The 19150-nt window shown below is 35.6% G+C and overlaps 1 protein-coding gene and 2 long non-coding RNA genes across 3 annotated transcripts; 1 reads left to right on the forward strand and 2 right to left on the reverse strand.

Moving 5' to 3' along the window:
* Nucleotides 1–3181: 3181 nt before the first annotated feature.
* Nucleotides 3182–4933, forward strand: LOC137030944 (uncharacterized). Its single transcript, XR_010896481.1, has 4 exons — nucleotides 3182–3484; nucleotides 4112–4244; nucleotides 4403–4508; nucleotides 4821–4933. It is a non-coding gene; the product is annotated as an uncharacterized lncRNA (long non-coding RNA).
* Nucleotides 4934–15268: 10335 nt separating this feature from the next.
* Nucleotides 15269–16336, reverse strand: LOC137030790 (uncharacterized). The gene is made up of 4 exons (XM_067401223.1): nucleotides 16235–16336; nucleotides 15921–16104; nucleotides 15716–15843; nucleotides 15269–15586 (listed from the first exon to the last, which is right to left on the reverse strand). The coding sequence occupies exons 1-4, from the start codon at nucleotides 16334–16336 to the stop codon at nucleotides 15269–15271; spliced, it is 732 nt and encodes a 243-aa protein (XP_067257324.1).
* A 158-nt stretch (nucleotides 16337–16494) lies between these two features.
* Nucleotides 16495–18561, reverse strand: LOC137030945 (uncharacterized). Its single transcript, XR_010896482.1, has 3 exons — nucleotides 18425–18561; nucleotides 16658–16751; nucleotides 16495–16573 (listed from the first exon to the last, which is right to left on the reverse strand). It is a non-coding gene; the product is annotated as an uncharacterized lncRNA (long non-coding RNA).
* Nucleotides 18562–19150: the final 589 nt, after the last annotated feature.

A 19150-nucleotide genomic window follows, 5' to 3' on the forward strand; every position in this document is an offset into this window, starting at 1 on the left:
ACGGGAGGCTTGGGCGGCTCGGCGGGAGGCTTCACTGTATGGATACAGAGAATCAGTCCATTAAGCAGCATTCGATCTCATATACAGCAGAAAACATACAGAAGCATGAATAGCAAGTCTTACAGTGTGAATTGGGTTAAGAAATCTTTATTTTGTAGAGCATACGTGTCTGAAACTGTATTGGGCTGAATTCAGGTACTTTTGTCATTGAGTATGACAATTTAAAGAGGACAGGACTTAAAAAGCAGACCCAGACACTACATAACTGTACAGTACAAATACCTGAATATGGAGGCATACACTGATGTCCACATCCATTGCTGCAGCATTTCTCATTGTCCGGACAGTCATGGTCACACGAACACAACTCGCCACACTTTCTCACTCCAGATGTTTTGCTTGGACACTCTCCTGGCTTTGCTGTTATACAGATGTGACAAAGAAACCCATATGACTGAATGCTGAATGTCACTCACAGTTTGAAAAAGTTGGAAGTTAATAAAAGTAGGTTTGACAAGAATACACTAGTTCCTCCGTTGTACGTCAAAGTTTCATGTTTAGTTCAATGCATTACATGTTTCCTTTGCAATTTGTGAAAGTTTAGCAATTGTGTGAAAACTTGTTGCACCATTTTCAGTTTCAGTTATCTGCTTCTAGTCAAGTATCTGATGCCTGAGAGACATGCCAGTGAAAAGAAACTATAGATTTCTGTGTTGAGATCTCATTTTTATTTTAGAAAACAAGACTAAACACCTCAATGTTGCAATAAATCAAGTTAACAGCCTCTTAAACATCTACAAACTCAAGTCTCAGTTGAGCTCAAGTGCACAAACAGGCCACAAGTAAACCAATATCCTTCAAAATGGTCCAGTCAATACAGCAGATAAAAAGTGCCATTTTTAGCCTCATCACCAGCTGCAGCCAATTCCTCATCTAAGAAGTCAAACACCTGCAATCAGCAACTACCTGCTAGTGCACTCACATTCACAAAATAGTATAATAGACAAGGTTTAGGAGAGTGGAGGCAAAACACAAGATATAGTACTTTCAATGCCCCTAGATACTGATATCACTTCTTTATATCAAACTGCTGCAGAAAAAGTTAGGTGCCATACAAAAAGTGTAGTTTATAAAGTTGCATTACTCATCACAAAAGTAATGGAGTAAAAAGTACACTTGCTCAAATACAGTCAAGAGTTATGTTATTTTATATAATATAATTAATATAATATAATATAATATAATAATATAATATATAATAAAATAAAATAACATTTTGTATGGAATTCATTTACGCATTTCTTCGGGCTGTGAAATCAAGTTAAATGATCTTCTCACCTGCTATGGTTCCAGCGTCTGTTGTGCTCAAACATGCAGACAGACACAACAAAAGAACACTCAACAAGCAAAACACTCGAGCTGTCATCCTCTCGACCTGCGAGCTCACAATGAACTCTGCTAGAAAACACACTGGATTAATAAATCAGGAGGAATATCGCTGAGTAACGCGTTTTTAAAGATCCAAGGAGGTCTGGGCAACTCCAGCCCTGATGAAACTCACCTGCATCTAACTTCCTATCCTAATCTTGTTCAGGTGTGTTTGATTCGGGTTGGGGGAGCGGAGCAGATCTCGTAATAATTACCTTATTTAAGAGATTATCTAGCGTTTCTGTGGCAATTATCAACGCCTAAATTAATTTGCAGTGGTCAGGTGGTACAGCGATCATGTGTTGCGTTCACGTTATGGGAAATTATATTAAGCTACCGTAATTCTGGCTTGTATGTGATTCTAACAACCCAGTCTCATATGAAAATGTATCCTGACTACGTTGGTCCAAAGTGCAAAACGTAGAGGGGTTACAATAATGGCCCTTAAATTGTATGACTGTTACATTTTTTTTTTGCCTATTGTTTTGCGTCCAAGTCACGTGACTTTAGAGAGCCCGGCCGTGAGAACAAAAAACATGGCGGACGTTTCTCTACTTTTTAGTGAAAAAACAATATTTGGAGTTAGTTTCTGCATAAAAATAAGTTTTGATTACATTTTTAGCGAGAAATATATATTCTATTTTCATAATATTCACTCAGTGAATGTACATAATCACTCGCTTGCGCGTTGTTGCAAAGATTTTTCTGATCTCGCCAGAATAATGTGAAACTGCTACGTTTTGGTTGCTATGAACAATATTTTATTTTCTGCATCAAAATAAGGTTTGATTACATTTTAAGCAAAATATATATATTTTATTTTCATAATATTCACTCAGTGAATGTACATAATCACTCGCTTGCGCGTTGTTGCAAAGATTTATCTGATCTCGCCAGAATAATGTGAAACTGCTACGTTTTGGTTGCTATGAACAATATTTTATTTTCTGCATCAAAATAAGGTTTGATTACATTTTAAGCAAAATATATATATTTTATTTTCATAATATTCACTCAGTGAATGTACATAATCACTCGCTTGCGCGTTGTTGCAAAGATTTATCTGATCTCGCCAGAATAATGTGAAACTGCTACGTTTTGGTTGCTATGAACAATATTTTATTTTCTGCATCAAAATAAGGTTTGATTACATTTTAAGCAAAAAATATATATTATTTATTTTCATAATATTCACTCAGTGAATGTACATAATCACTCGCTTGCGCGTTGTTGCAAAGATTTATCTGATCTCGCCAGAATAATGTGAAACTGCTACGTTTTGGTTGCTATGAACAATATTTTGAGTTAGTTTCTGCATAAAAATAAGGTTTGATTACATTTTTAGCGAGAAATATATATTCTATTTTCATAATATTCACTCAGTGAATGTCAACCCGTTCTCACTCCTGACCGTTCTCACGCTGAAGAAGTCTCCTTCAGAACACATCGCGATATTTGGCATCAGTTCGCGTGTGCTGGATGTTGGTAAGTAGTCGTAAATACGCTGTTCTAATGTTTGATATAATGTCTTTTCTGTTTGCAGATATTAATCAGATTAACGTTAGCTCCCTCATGTTCAGTCACTGCATTATATCTGTCACCTCCGCTGAGGTTTTGCTTTTCATTGCTTTCTATATTAAATACTAAACTAGGGTGATTAAACACTGTCACGTGACGTGCAATATATTGCACAATATAACATATTCATATCAGTTTCAAAGTAGTACAAGTGTAGTTTCAAAATGGTATTTGTTGTAGAAGCACGGTAAAAAACAACACTTACCATGCTTTTTACCACAGTATTGGTCGTTTTAATGTGATTTTTGTTGTAAATACAGAGTGACCACAACACTTATCATGCTTTTAATGCCTAATAATGTTAAATCCAAAAACTGTAAGGTCAATAAGAACTTCTTTCCTATATATATTTATATATAAACCTATATATTATAAATAATGATATTTTCTTTTCTCTTGTTTTAGCTGAAAAGACAAAAAGGGCCTTTCGGAAATGGATGAAGGAGACAGAAAGCTGCAAAGGCAAATAATTGCAATGGTATGTGTGTGTTGCTTTTAACCCTTTATCAAACATTTTATCAAGCATTTGTTAAATAGTCTCACAGTAAATTAAAATTAAAGTCAAATCCTGTACATATTTATCACCTTATTTGTAAATCAGTTGTGCCCCTTCTTGGACAGTTGGACGTCCCACACATAAAAGTTTATATTAATTCCATTGAATTCTTTAAAATGATTACAGATTGGGCCCAAAATGTTCCAATGATACATGATGTCTCTCTGCACCTCATAACTACCTCTGTTTGCAAGAGTGGAAATTATCATTTGACTTGTCACATGACATCAGATATTCGATTATTTTGTCATAATCAAAATAATTGAATATCTGATGTCTATTCAATATCTAATCAGTTACACTGCTGATAATGTCCTGCTTGCATGTGAAACATGTTATTTATTTATTTATTCTTTTAAATATAAATATAGCTTGCTATTAAAGACATATGTTTAATCATGGAAATGCCCACATATCAGTGAACTTATTACATAAATGCATTTAACATTTAATTATGCAACACTCTTTACAGAAGGAAATCCTACAGTTATGTGTAAATTGACAACTTGAATGTGATGTAATAAATTTACCTTCCTTTCTGTCTTGCAGGATTACTTGCAGATTACTTAGTCCTTCTTTTTAGGATCTCTACAACATCAAACTCAACAGCTCTTTTAAGAGCCGACCCTCACAAGAGCTACTAGTGAGTCGCTGCAAACCTGCCGTGATCAGCCCTTTCCAGGTAAAGTTTCTAGATATTTAAATCAGTATTTACTCATCAAATGCTCTCCTGGATGGTATGGTAAATTAACTTATTTATAACTGTCTCAATTTGTATGTTTTAAGAACAAGAGTAATTGCACACAGAGTAAGTAGAGACTTTCTTGTTTTTCTGTGCAGAGAAGGAAGACCAGTCCTTATATCAAAGCAAGCTCATCGAAGTCCTTTGTTTAGGGTGAGGAAGGAACATGACCATCTCATGCCCAAAGAAGACAGAAGTCCATTGGTATGTCTTGTGTTGAGGCAATGCTGTAATATGTAGTACAGAATTTAATGTTGTTCTCTCAAAGGACTATTAAGTTCTTAAAAAGTTCTTAAAAACTGTTCCTTCTGTTTTTTTTTGTCTGTTTGTTTGTTTGTTTTTTTAGATAAAAGCAGACAGGGAAGCTTTGGAAGATAATGAGTTAATATAATATAATATAGTATAATAGGAATTAAATAGTAAATGTTCTTTAAATTATGTGTAATACTTTTTTTGGCTTGAAATAAGGCCTTATACTGCACAGACCTAAAACATTGTATTTGTGTTTTAAAACAGATAGCAAGTGAAGTCACTAACAGAAGATCCTAGAGGAAAAACGACTGATGTGCAGCTACGGAGGAACACAAGAGGCAGAAACTATGCATGGCCATGGCTTCTTCATGAGTACAGTAAGTCCTGTGCCTATTCTTAATTCTTGCCTTAAAGTTTTTATTGCAGTATTTTAACAATTTTACATTGTACAGGTTATCACTTGGTTTTTGACCAAATTATGCTCTTGAAACAAGAAACAGAAGAGTATGTTGTCCTGAAAGAAATCAAGGCTCAAAAGAGAGCATGCCTTTCTAAAAGATCTTTTAAAACAGGTTGCTGTTAATATGGGTAAAACAGTTTTTGTTCAGTACTTAGCTTACAGTCTGTGCTGCATTTTTATTATAATATATATATTATGTACTGCTGTTTTGTAAAGTTAAATCAGGAACAGGCAACTCTAGCCCTTTTGCTGTCTCCTTTTTGAGGTGGAGAGTTTACCTCCAACCATAATTGAGCACACCTGAAAATTTTAACCAAAGTCTTCAGGTGTACTTATAGACAGTTATAGGCAGTTGGGTTTGAGGTTGAGGCTAAATCTACAGGACCGTGGACGCTGAGGGCCAGAGTAGCCCACCACTGTTTAAATCATGCAGAACATAAGCTGACCTGGCTGTCCATTAAACTACTTAACTTGAATTGTCTGTGTTTTTTTGTTTTACTTTTAGACCAGGACCGAAGAACGCCTGACAATGGGATGTTAAGACTTCTTCCTCTGGTTGAGAAAAAGCTACAGCACATCAGTGATCACATCTTCTGGTCATTAGTTGTACTGTAGAGTACAACTGAACAAACTGTTTAGAAGAAGAAGAACATGAACATGATAGAGACATGTACAGGGAAGAGCAAGAACCCAGTTCAGCTGTGATAATGAATCTTTATTTTAAACTCAATATCAAATCTGTTTTCTGGATCATAGTTGACTGGATGGGATTCTGTGGCGCTCATTTGTGCAATAGGAGTAAAGTCTGTGAATGGATTATTATGACGTTAACGTATTTTTGAAGACACGTTTTTATTTATCTTGAATCTCATTTGTCTTTATGCAAATTTCAACCTTATGCTGTATCCTCCAATAAAGTGTTGTGTAATAAATTATGATGAACGTGGTGTTTGGTAGAGTAAATACAATTTAACTAAGCTGAGTTTATTTCATAATTTAAAAAAATGACATATAATTTCCATGATTGTTTTACTTATTAATACATAAATATATATTACATAAATATTTTCGATCTAATTCATGATATTTGGGACAACAATGCACCAAAAGTTGCATATACTTTCATGTTGTGACAAGGATGGCAGTTTCCAGATAAATAAAGGGAAGGAATGTGAATAAAGAGAGGCTGCAGTGGGTTATACTGATACAAACACTTCAAGCAGAGTTGAAGAAGATCGATGTTGATCATTCTGGTACATCTACTACTGCATTCAAAATGACAGCTGGACATTACTGATGTCAGGCATGTGAGGAGCAAGAAGAGGGGGTGATAATGACATTTTGGCACAGTTTCTTATTTTACTGAATAGTGCATTATCCTTGTGTAACAGTAATAGTGAAGTGTAAATATAAATAGTTTTTAGTTTACTGCCAACACTGGCAGCTGGATAATGGCAAGTTGTGGGTTCATCCATTATATTTATTGGTGTTCATACAAAAAAAAAGCAAAGAAATAATCAACTACTATTCAATTAATCAATTATTATTATTATTATTATTATTATTATTGTATTACAACATTTTGTTATAATATTTCCATATTTCATCAGATGGTCTCACAATACCCATCAAAAACCTATACAAGCATGATGTTAGAATGGAAAATGAGGAAATGATAAAATACTCCAATATTTAAATGTGATTCAACAAAGTTTGTTATCCATGATGAGGAGTACACACCTGTGTAGATTTTAATGCCCTTCCACCCCCAAGGGGCCAGTACCGGCCCCTGGAAGAGCAAAAAAATGCACATTTCAAATGGCTGTAACTCAAAGTCCGGTTAGCGTATCAAAGAGAAAATCAACAGGACAACTGCTTATGCTATGATTACTAAATAATGTTGGGCACAGTTTTCAGACATACATGGAAAGCTGGCATAAAGGTTTTTTAATAGTGATTACAGTAAAATATTACATTTCAGCCTGTCCCTCATATATGTAATAAATGTTTGCACAATAAACATATTTAAATATCGAGTTGTCCATTAAAGATCTTATTATTTTAACATTTATCATTTCTTTACTAAACGTTTTAAACTACATTACCCATATGTCTCTGTCATTCTATCAATGAACGGGAAACATGGCGCTGTAGTTCATTGAGAAGCTAGGGTTAGGGTTGGGATCTCGGTAAAGGAGTAATTTCTCACAACATGGAAACACTTTATAGTTAACTTAATGTATGAGTAACGTAATATTCACACTAAAACAAACTTTGTAAGATAAAGCGCCGTTTTATATGGGTTGAAAGGTAGTCCAATCACAGCGAGTTCTGCGATAGAGTCACAGCCAATCACAACACAGCTGAACAGATGCGTCACGCTTACTTGTCCATTTATGGTAAATGACGACAGATCTCCTTCGGTTCCGGCTGACGAGAAAGATTCCTTAAATATATAATTAATCTAATTAAATATGATAAAAATCACATTTTACAACGAAAGACTCCTTTGTGTTTTAAACTGATGCATAAATATATTTGAAAGAGATATAATTGCATCTACTAAAGTGCTTCTAACATTTACAGTAGATATGTAGTATATTAAAGGTATACATTTAATCACTTATTTATACCATTCTTCACCATTTGAACTCTTGGAATTAAAATAAATATAAATAAAAGCATAATGAATGTACTCGATTTTGTAATCATATTCCAATATGTAGTGTCAAAGACAAATGTAGGCCCCAAACTACTGCACAACAGTATAAAAATCAGTTAATTGTGAGAAAAAAATATATCCAGTTACAGACGCAATCTATTATAGTGAAATATAACTACACAAATCGATATGATGAAGTATTATTTTTACAAACCAAGAGATGAGATAAAATTCCATGTGAAAATATGTTTCTTTAAAGAATAGGGGGGAAAAAATAACATTTTACATTCTCAACTTTAATACAATATAATATTGTGTTTATTGTTCACTTTTACTGTAACTAAATGAAAGGCAAATTCAAATAGTTAATGCATTTTATAAATGTTAAATATTTTCAGCAATAAAATGCTTCTATAAAATACATTCATGGGTATGTTACATTTACATTATCCAGGTACTGATATAATGATACCATAGATGTAGTTAAGGTGGACATTTACTATAGTGACACTGTAAAAAAAGGTTTAATGAAACAAAATGCAAGACATTTTCAAGTCCATCTAAATGAAGAGGTAACAAACTCACAGAATAATGTCCAGAATGTCAATGTGTCATTTCTGTAATACTCTATATCAGCACCAAACAGAATTAAATAAATATTGATTGTTCTCAGAGGGTTTTCCTGAACACTCTCAGTAACTTCAATTGTTCGGACAAACACCTGCTATACACACATGCAGAAATACATATTTGACTATAGTCGCAGCATTACTAGAACTTTTACCAAAACTCCGGATGAGCACTGGTGCTTCTTTGGTAAAGGCAAGAATATGGAAAAAGATAAATTACTATTTTCAATATTGGTTCTGCACGTTTCAAGGAGATCATAAGGAGGAGTCCACGTGAAGACTTTTAAAAACTGTGACAGAGTGAAGGGTGCACCTCCCTGGACACACCCTAAGCATGACCAAACAACAACACCCAAAGACAGATATGAAGTGGACACCACCAGGAGAATGCAGGGGAAGACATGGAAACGAAGGCCTGAAGAATGTTGGTGTCCCATGGGAAGATGTGGAGAATGTGGTCACAGATTGGATACGTTGGAGGACACTTGTTACCCAATGTGCCTAGCACAGCACTTGATGATGATCTTGCACTTGTGAGTTCATACATAACCGTAGGATTTCCTTCTGTAAAGAGTGTTGCACAATTAAATGTTAAATGCATTTATGTAATAAGTTCACTGATGTGTGGGCATTTCCATGATTAAAAGTATAGCAAGCTATATTCATATTTTAAAAAATAAAAAATAAAAATAAAAAAATAACATGTTTCACATGCAAGCAGGACATTATCAGCAGTGTAACTGATTAGATATTGAATAGACATCAGATATTCAATTATTTTGATTATGACAAAATAATCGAATATCTGATGTCATGTGACAAGTCAAATGATAATTTCCACTCTTGCAAACAGAGGTAGTTATGAGGTGCAGAGAGACATCATGTATCATTGGAACATTTTGGGCCCAATCTGTAATCATTTTAAAGAATTCAATGGAATTAATATAAACTTTTATGTGTGGGACGTCCAACTGTCCAAGAAGGGGCACAACTGATTTACAAATAAGGTGATAAATATGTACAGGATTTGACTTTAATTTTAATTTACTGTGAGACTATTTAACAAATGCTTGATAAAATGTTTGATAAAGGGTTAAAAGCAACACACACATACCATTGCAATTATTTGCCTTTGCAGCTTTCTGTCTCCTTCATCCATTTCCGAAAGGCCCTTTTTGTCTTTTCAGCTAAAACAAGAGAAAAGAAAATATCATTATTTATAATATATAGGTTTATATATAAATATATATAGGAAAGAAGTTCTTATTGACCTTACAGTTTTTGGATTTAACATTATTAGGCATTAAAAGCATGATAAGTGTTGTGGTCACTCTGTATTTACAACAAAAATCACATTAAAACGACCAATACTGTGGTAAAAAGCATGGTAAGTGTTGTTTTTTACCGTGCTTCTACAACAAATACCATTTTGAAACTACACTTGTACTACTTTGAAACTGATATGAATATGTTATATTGTGCAATATATTGCACGTCACGTGACAGTGTTTAATCACCCTAGTTTAGTATTTAATATAGAAAGCAATGAAAAGCAAAACCTCAGCGGAGGTGACAGATATAATGCAGTGACTGAACATGAGGGAGCTAACGTTAATCTGATTAATATCTGCAAACAGAAAAGACATTATATCAAACATTAGAACAGCGTATTTACGACTACTTACCAACATCCAGCACACGCGAACTGATGCCAAATATCGCGATGTGTTCTGAAGGAGACTTCTTCAGCGTGAGAACGGTCAGGAGTGAGAACGGGTTGACATTCACTGAGTGAATATTATGAAAATAGAATATATATTTCTCGCTAAAAATGTAATCAAACCTTATTTTTATGCAGAAACTAACTCAAAATATTGTTCATAGCAACCAAAACGTAGCAGTTTCACATTATTCTGGCGAGATCAGATAAATCTTTGCAACAACGCGCAAGCGAGTGATTATGTACATTCACTGAGTGAATATTATGAAAATAAATAATATATATTTTTTGCTTAAAATGTAATCAAACCTTATTTTGATGCAGAAAATAAAATATTGTTCATAGCAACCAAAACGTAGCAGTTTCACATTATTCTGGCGAGATCAGAAAAATCTTTGCAACAACGCGCAAGCGAGTGATTATGTACATTCACTGAGTGAATATTATGAAAATAGAATATATATTTCTCGCTAAAAATGTAATCAAAACTTATTTTTATGCAGAAACTAACTCCAAATATTGTTTTTTCACTAAAAAGTAGAGAAATGTCCGCCATGTTTTTTGTTCTCACGGCCGGGCTCTCTAAAGTCACGTGACTTGGACGCAAAACAATAGGCAAAAAAAAAATGTAACAGTCATACAATTTAAGGGCCATTATTGTAACCCCTCTACATTTTGCACTTTGGACCAACGTAGTCAGGATACGTTTTCATATGAGACTGGGTTGGATTCTAACGCTAGACTGCATCTTGGATAGGGTGGCACGTTGGAATGTAGGTCAGAAATTTCTGAAAGCTACTAGTTTTTTTTTTTGTTTTTTGTTTTTTTTTGGCAATTTTATTTGTATAGCACATTTCATACACAATGGTAATTCAAAGTGCTTCACATAAAAAAGAATAATAAAAATAGAACATAAGGAATAGAAATAACAGTAAAAACATAATTTTGCTATCTGGATGGAAGAGCTAGGAAGTCTCAGGGAGTTTGTTGTTGTTGTTGTTGTCGTCCATCAGAGTTGGATCTAAATGGATCTATTCATCAGAGCAGATCAGAATGGATCTTCCTCATCCAACAGGACTGCTACTTGTTAAGGCACTTCAAACTGATAAACAGTTTCAATCTCCCCTTTTGCCAAGACACCTCCAACTGCACCACACAGCCCTAATCCCCCTTCCGGAAATATCTTACCTATGGAACGCAGTTCAAATTTCCCCTTTGGAAAGTGTCCTGACTGTAAGCCAGAGATATCTTAACCATGCACTACAGCTTAAATTTCCCCATGGTTTGTCAAATTTACCAAATTTTAACCTAATCAATTTCTTCCTAATTCTCCCAGCCCTTTCAACCAGACAGCAATAATGCATTAAAAGTCAGAACAACAAGATGATACATAAAAGATAAAATACATTAATGAAATAAAAACAGGAAAAGGAATTAAAAGAATAAAACGGTAATACGTATAAAATAAAGTGCAAACAGTTCGGACATAGCACAGTGCTCAGTCAGCAAATGCATAGATAAAAACATGTGTTTTTAGTCTGGATTTGAATGTGGCTACTGTTGGAGCACACCTGGTCTCTTCTGGAAGCTGGTTCCAGCTGCGGCTGGCATAACAGCTAAAAGCAGACTCTCCTCGCTTTGAGTGAACCCTGGGTATTTTTATACCCAGGGTTAAAGTATAGTTGACCGCTGTAAATTGGTTTTGGAAATAGGAAAAGTATAAGTCCGAATCCGAGGACGTGAAGGGCTCCAAGTATACAGTATGGACATGTCTGTCAGAAAGAAAAAAACTGCAGAAATTAAGGCCACACCCACCCTCCACCACCTCTCATTAGCATTTAAAGCTACAGACCCAGAAACAGCACATCCTGATGAAAGCTTATTGTGGGACTTGCTTGTAGTGGCTGAAATTTTGCACCAAGGCTGAATTTTGAGAAAAGAGACTTAAGATACAGTACTAGGGACCACTTAGGCCTATATAAAAGCATCCAAAAAGTAGCATGTCAAAGGACCTTTAAAATTACACTTAAAGCCATTAAATTAGGCCAGTTAAAGATGAATTGACAAGTTTGTCATTTTATCAACTCCATGTCATCATAACACCAATACTTCATCTCTTTATTGGAGTGCCCGTCTCTTTGCCGCCTTGTTACTCCTAACTAGATTACGAGACCTCTCCAGCTCTCCTAAATAACTTGTCAAGACTAGGTCAAGTAAAATTATTCTTTAGAATTGACACTTGTAAATTTTGCTCTGAGCAGCAAAACAGCAACGGAGAAACAGTTTCTGGTACACTGTAAAAAAGGCAGTGTCAAATTAACACTTAACGTGTTATTTTTAACACTACTTCGGATCATATATGGTCCCATTCTATGTAGTGTAAAAAGTACACTGTTTGTAGTGTTGAATTTACAGTGTTAAAAAAGCACTATATAGTGCAAAAAAATTACACCATAAGTGTAAAGTCTACACTTTCTATTGTTGTACTAGTTTTACACTATGGTGCTTTTAACACTTTGAGTGTTGTTTTAATTCATTTGGATTACACTGAAAGAACACTTTGTTATTAACACTTTGTGTTTTTACACTGTTTTAGAGTGGTATTGTACATGATCAAACAAAATCAAGACTCTTTTAGATATAAAATATTCAAATATTTATTTAACATTGCGAAAAGCAGCTTTAAAACATGGCAGAAGGTCAGTTAATTACATTAATGAGGTGTTGCACATAAATTTAAAACTTAAAAACACACAAATTCATCAAATTTTGTCATGAAGATTTAAGAACCAATTTGAACAAGATTGCAGTAAGGTACAACATACCAAAAGAAATTAGCAGACCCATATGACATCTGTAAATCAAAAGGTTTGTAATAAATGAGTTCATTGACATTGAAGACTTTCAGAGAATCACTGGGTCTTGGATCAATTCTGTAGGCATACAGATGTTCTTCAAAATAAACAGTTTTTAGGCATGATGCCACCAGCAACACGCATTCATTTCTAACAACAATGTCTTTGATTTTATAAAACACTGGCAAATCAAGGTTTACTTCACCACAAATAATTAAGGTAGAACGATATTCAGTTCCATTATACTTCACCCATTTCACTGAGAGAACATTGGTTTGTGGAGGAACATTCAACTTGGATGCAATCTGAAGAGTTTCATTTAAGTCACTGAGAGACACTGTTTTTCCTGGTCCAAGCACTATTCTGTCATGGTTGAAGTCTTGCCAGTTATAAGCCATGCAATTTTGATGTTTTTTTGCCAATGTCAGAGTGATGTTCTTGAAACATTTTTGTTGCGTCTTGAAGAAATTGTGCTTGGACTCATATCGCATCGACCACATGTGAACAATAGGCCCGATATTTCGTATACATCGCGGATAGTGAGTCAGTAAATGATGTTTAGGCAGTAAATTCTTTTCTGGAAATAAATACTTGAACAGCCTGTGATGTTCAGCAATTAAGTGTTTTAAATAAACAGTAAGGCCCTCAGTTAAAATAGGAGAAAATACAATGTTTACTATTTGTAGTAAAAGTAGTAGTAGCTGCCAATATTTATCATCTTGCGGCACAATGTCTCCGAACATTAGTGGCACATTTCGGAGTAGACACCAACACTGGATAGCGTTTATGCCCAAGTCATTGTTCTGATCATCTAGTTTTACAGCAGGAGGTCGATTTCTCCTCTCCATGTACCCATAGTTAAATGAATGCAATCTGCCATCTAACTCTTTTGCGGTTAAGAAACTCTCTTGTACATAACGCAAAACAAGTTTTAATTCAAACTGTGCAACACCCTCTAAAACGTCATGCATTATGTCTACAGAAAAATTGTCTGATACACTGAAGTACTGCAGAGTGTTTAACAAACATGTGCGTTTCACACCACAAACATGGGGCAGTGTTGGTTCTGACTGCATAGCTCTACAGTGCTGCAAGTACGTCTCTTTAGTGCGCAAAGTTACAGTCGGCTCATCTTCACAGAACACAGTTTGATAATCGTCCTTTTCAATCAGGCAAAACCTGCAGCTATTCCGAGCTCTAAAAGATTCAACAAAACCAAGGAGGCAATGCAAACCAAGATTGTCTCCTGTTACTTGGACAATGCTGCCACGCACACAACCACCAAGACCTTCTATTCCCCTGGTCTCAAGGACTTTTATGTCACTGACAATAGGTTCCAAAATTGCATCAAATCCATATGTTTTGATGTCCTGGGCATGGAAAAGTGCACATAAATGTATGTTTGCTAAAGATGAATTGAATATTGGTGGGAAATTTCTCAAAGTAAAATAAATACCACCCAATTTGTGAATTCCCTTCTTTGACCCCAATGGGTTGGCAGTCTCAAAATCATCGTAAAACAATTGAATTTGAAGTGCATTTTTTTCAGTGGAAAATAGGGGATGACTCTTAATGTACTGTCCATCTTCAATATCAGAGTAAATGCCATCTTTATTTGGTATGCCCGACTTAAACCTGTATGAGGTGTTTGGATGCATTAAAATGCTCTTTAAGGTTTGTAAAATTGGAACATACGCAAACTTGTCAGTCACTGCAACTTGCTCATATAATCCAGTAGTCCGATTTTTCTTGTTGTCAAATCTGACCCCAAGTACTTTCTCCACAGGCTGGACAATTCCCCATTTTTTGGTAAAATATGAGTTTCGTTTGGATATCGAATTAAGTAAGGTGAAAGGGTTTTCAATTTCCTGAAATGACTGCTCTATTGTACTTTTAATGTCTGGGTCCTGTGAAGATAAGCAATTTAGTGCGGCCTCTTTTACTTGATCCTGGATGTCTTGAACGACTTCTTCCATAGACATAACAAAAGTATTAACAGTAGTCTGACCAACACCTGCAGCTTGCAATTGTGCAATTGCTGATGCACACAAATCTGTAATGTTTTTGCTACAAACTGGCAAAGAACTGTCATTTGAACTTGTAGCCACATCAATATTACTTGGTAGCCCAACAACTGTATTCTGAACAGCACCATCTTCAACATGTGCAAGAACTTCATTACTTATTTCATGAACTCTATTCAAATGTTTGCGGAATCCTGAAAATGTACTAAATTCTCCACAGCAACCTGTCTGACCACATTTAAGACGAAGTGATTTACCAGGCAACAGTCCATGAATTAATTTAAGATGTCGAACAAGCAGATTTGTGTTCTCAAGACAGCAAGAACAAATGAAACAGATCATTTTTACTAACAATCAACTCTCTAATGCACAAATCTAGCTCTGAGCTCAGCAACTCTTGGACTCTCTTTGACTTTGCCAATGTCAATCTGAAAAATAGTTGTTTGTACGAATGTGTACATGTTGTGCAGCACTTTGCTGTAAGATGCACCAAACACAAAGTGGGCTTTGAACAGTTCATCAAAGGCACCCAGACCACTCACTGACTTGCATGGTATGGCTTGCTTGTCGAGAATGATATAGTACACATGAATGTTGTTCTTATTTGTCCCCATGGCTAGCAGGTATGGCTGTGTGCACTCGTCGATGGCATTGAGATGTTCTTGGATGTTAGTACCTGCCTAAAGAAACAACAAACAGTCAGCTCTCTAATTGACTGTCTCTTTACATTAGTTTTTCACAATACAATGAACCCAACTGGCAATATTTTGAGGAAAACAGCAAGTAGTGACAGAAAAGTCCAAATTTACCTTTTTGAAGACGATGAGGTTTCTCTCAGCTTGATGTGCGGACATCTTTCCAGGTCTCTTGCGGCCTTGCGGTGATGGGGGAATCAAATGAAGTAAAAGGAGAACTGAAGCAAGATCACTGTCCCACCCTAAATAACAGATGTGGCAACTTCAGCAAAAAATACAGACACATTTAGATAATCTTATTCTGAATGTTAAGTCTAACCTGCATCATCCGTTTGATCCTCTTTCACCGCTGATTCTGCAGCATCAATTAGGTCCTGAAGGCCTTGGGAGAAGTGAAGACCTTTGCTTTGTTGAATGACCTTCTGCATAAATGTAGTTGGCCACCTTTCCAAGAACTTGGCAGATGTCTTCTCACCAAACATCAAAACAAAATCCTGCTCAATCTGTAAAAACCAACAAGACCACACATTTACTTCACAAGGAATATTCTAGGTTTAATAGAAGTTGATGGTTAAACTGTTAGCTTAACTTAAATGAAGCCCATAACATTTATTTAACCCTAACCAATCATACCAGGCCTTTAATGTCCAAGAAACGGGGAAATTCAGTCAGCACATCAGTGGATCTCCTTGGGTCTTGAATCATCTTGCGACGATACTGAAATGTCTCCCTCATTTTGACCTTCACGGTTTCTACCTCCGATGTATGTTTCATTAGAGAAACAGCTTCTCTACACTGCTCTTCTGTCAGGATAACTTCAGTGCTGGATGAAGCCTCTCTTTCTGTAGTTGGGCCACCACTGAAAGATTGGGGGAGAGATCTGCGGTTCTCTGATGGTGCACTGTTCCTCTGGATGTTCTTTATTTTCCAAGTGAAGTACCCTTGTCCACTTTGAGGATCATAATAATGCTCCTTTGAAAAACAAAAATGTTTTCAGTAATACAAAAGTGACCAACAAACCCATAACTATTTTTCCAAAGAAATATTTTCACTTACATATCCATTCTTTGTGTAGGGATCACGAAGATTTGGAAACAGGGAAACAATTCCTTGGGCATACATTTCTCTAATATGTTTAGGTGGAGATGTGCTGTCAAAATTAAATGGACAAACACGTTACATTACATGATCACACTCTTTTTCATACAAATGCTTTGAAAACATTCAAGCTTGGCAAAAAGAGAATGCGCTATCTGTGAATAGCGACGTACACACGACGCACAGAAAAACGTGAGCCAGAATAGTTCTCTTTCGTGCTTAAACGGACAGTAACACACAATATTAGGGTTGTTCCAAATACTACTTTGAGCTTCGAAGCTTCGGTAGTAATCCACAATGAATATTCAAAGCTTCGGAAGGAGGGGGCTGAACATTCTTCTCTCAAATAATGGCAGTGTAACGAGTAGAAATTCGGTGTGGCCCCTTTAAGAGCTGCGTGCTCCCCATTGAACTGTTTGCATTGTATGTGCGACTGGAGCACCACATGTCTGCGGGTAATTTCTGTTGCTCATTTAAAAGGGTTAGTTCACCCAAAAATGAAAGTAATGTCGTTAATTACTCACCCTCATGTTGTTCCACAACTGTAAGGCCTTCATTCATCTTTGGAAAACACAAATTAAGATATTTTTTATTAAATCTGATGGCTCAATGAGGCCTGCATTCACAGCAATGATATTTCCTCTCTCAAGATCCATAAGGGTACTAAAAACATTTAAAATGGTGAATTATATATTTTTTTGACACAAAAAGTATTCTCGTTGCTTTATAATATTAATATTGAACCACTGAATGCACTTGAACTGTTTCAAATGTGTTTTTAGTAGCTTTATGGATCTTGAGAGAGGAAATGTCATTGCTGTGAATGCAGGCCTCACTGATGTATCAGATTTAATAAAAATATCTTAATTTGTGTTCCAAAGATGAACGAAGGTCTTATGGGTGTGGAACGACATGAGGGTGAGTAATAAATGACATTATTTTCATTTTTGGGTGAACTAACCCTTTAAAGGGATAGTTCACCCAAAAATGAAAAATTGACGTTTATCTCACACGAAACGATCGGTTTGTGTGAGAAACCGAACAGTATTTATATAATTTTTTACCTCTAATACACCACTATGTCCAACAGCATTAATCACTCGATTCGTGAGGTCTGATCGCGCTCTGACAGCGGCAGTGATGTCTCGCGCATATACTTCAATGAGTGTCAGACATCACTTCCGTTGTCAGAGCGCAACCAAGCGAATGCTGAAGGCAGTTGGACATAGTGGTGTTTTAGAGGTAAAAAATGATATAAATCCGGTTCGGTTTCTCGCACAAACTGATGGTTTTGTGTCTTAAGACATCAATGTGTCGTCACGAGCTGCAGGGTTTAATTTGGATTTGTCTGTCGTGTTTTTTTTTTACTCTTATGGTCAAAGTTCCCGCTGACTTGCATTATACCACTGACAGACAGCAGCGGTTGCAGTTAAAAATCATCATTTGTGTTCTACTGAAGAAACAAAGTCACCTACATCTTGGATGCGCTGGGGGTAAGCAGATAAACGTCAAATTTTCATTTTTGGGTGAACTAACCCTTTAAAAGATCTAACAGAGCACAGATTTTTATAAAATCTTCATTTGTGTTCTGCTGAAGACAGACAAACACACAACTTTTACGTTTGAGGACTGGAAATAACAATTTACAATTTCTTGATATTTTAAGTTTTCCATGACCAAAGCAATCCTGAATGTAGAATACAGAATACCATAATCAAGTGTTACCTATGCCTTTCAGTCATATCTGCAGTAAGAATCCTGATCATCTTCCTCCTGGTGCTGTCAGTCAAGCTTTTGGTTTTTTGGTACTCTCTGATGATTGAATCCCCTCCAGGTTTAGCCTGCAGAATTGTTTGGACCAGCTGCAAACAGTTACATAGTACAATTAATGACAACCTCTCAAGAACCATTCTGTTAACATGATTGTGTAGTCATGAAGCTCAGTACATGTGTAAACTCACACAAGATGCATTGAGAACCAATTGTTCGGACCCCATTTGGATGTCATCTTTGCCAGATTCTTTTATTAACTATTTGTGGTTAAGTATAATTTATTAAAGAGTTAGCAGTGTTTCCAACAGGTTTTGAAATATACTTGTGGTGGTAGCCAGGTGGAAAATCTAATAGAAAATCTGGAAAATTTAATAGGCTACTACTAAATTGAATTACTACTAATATTATGCATTATGGATTATAAATTATGCAAAATTACAGCATTTAAATTGTAGAGTTCTCCTTGCATTATCGTACTCTCTCAGTGAATGGGACACAGATTTTATTGATACTAGTAAAAAACAAAACTTAGCATGTGACTTAATTATAAACAAGCCCGAAATACACAGGGACTCTTATTTTGAAATGTCTATACTATTGTGGGCTGATCCTACAGAAGAGAGAGATAAAATAGTTACAGTAGTTAATTGTACATAGTTACTTCAAAAGTTGAAAAAT

The sequence above is a fragment of the Chanodichthys erythropterus genome, chromosome 11 (assembly GCF_024489055.1).
Source record: "Chanodichthys erythropterus isolate Z2021 chromosome 11, ASM2448905v1, whole genome shotgun sequence".
Lineage (NCBI taxonomy): Eukaryota > Metazoa > Chordata > Actinopteri > Cypriniformes > Xenocyprididae > Chanodichthys > Chanodichthys erythropterus.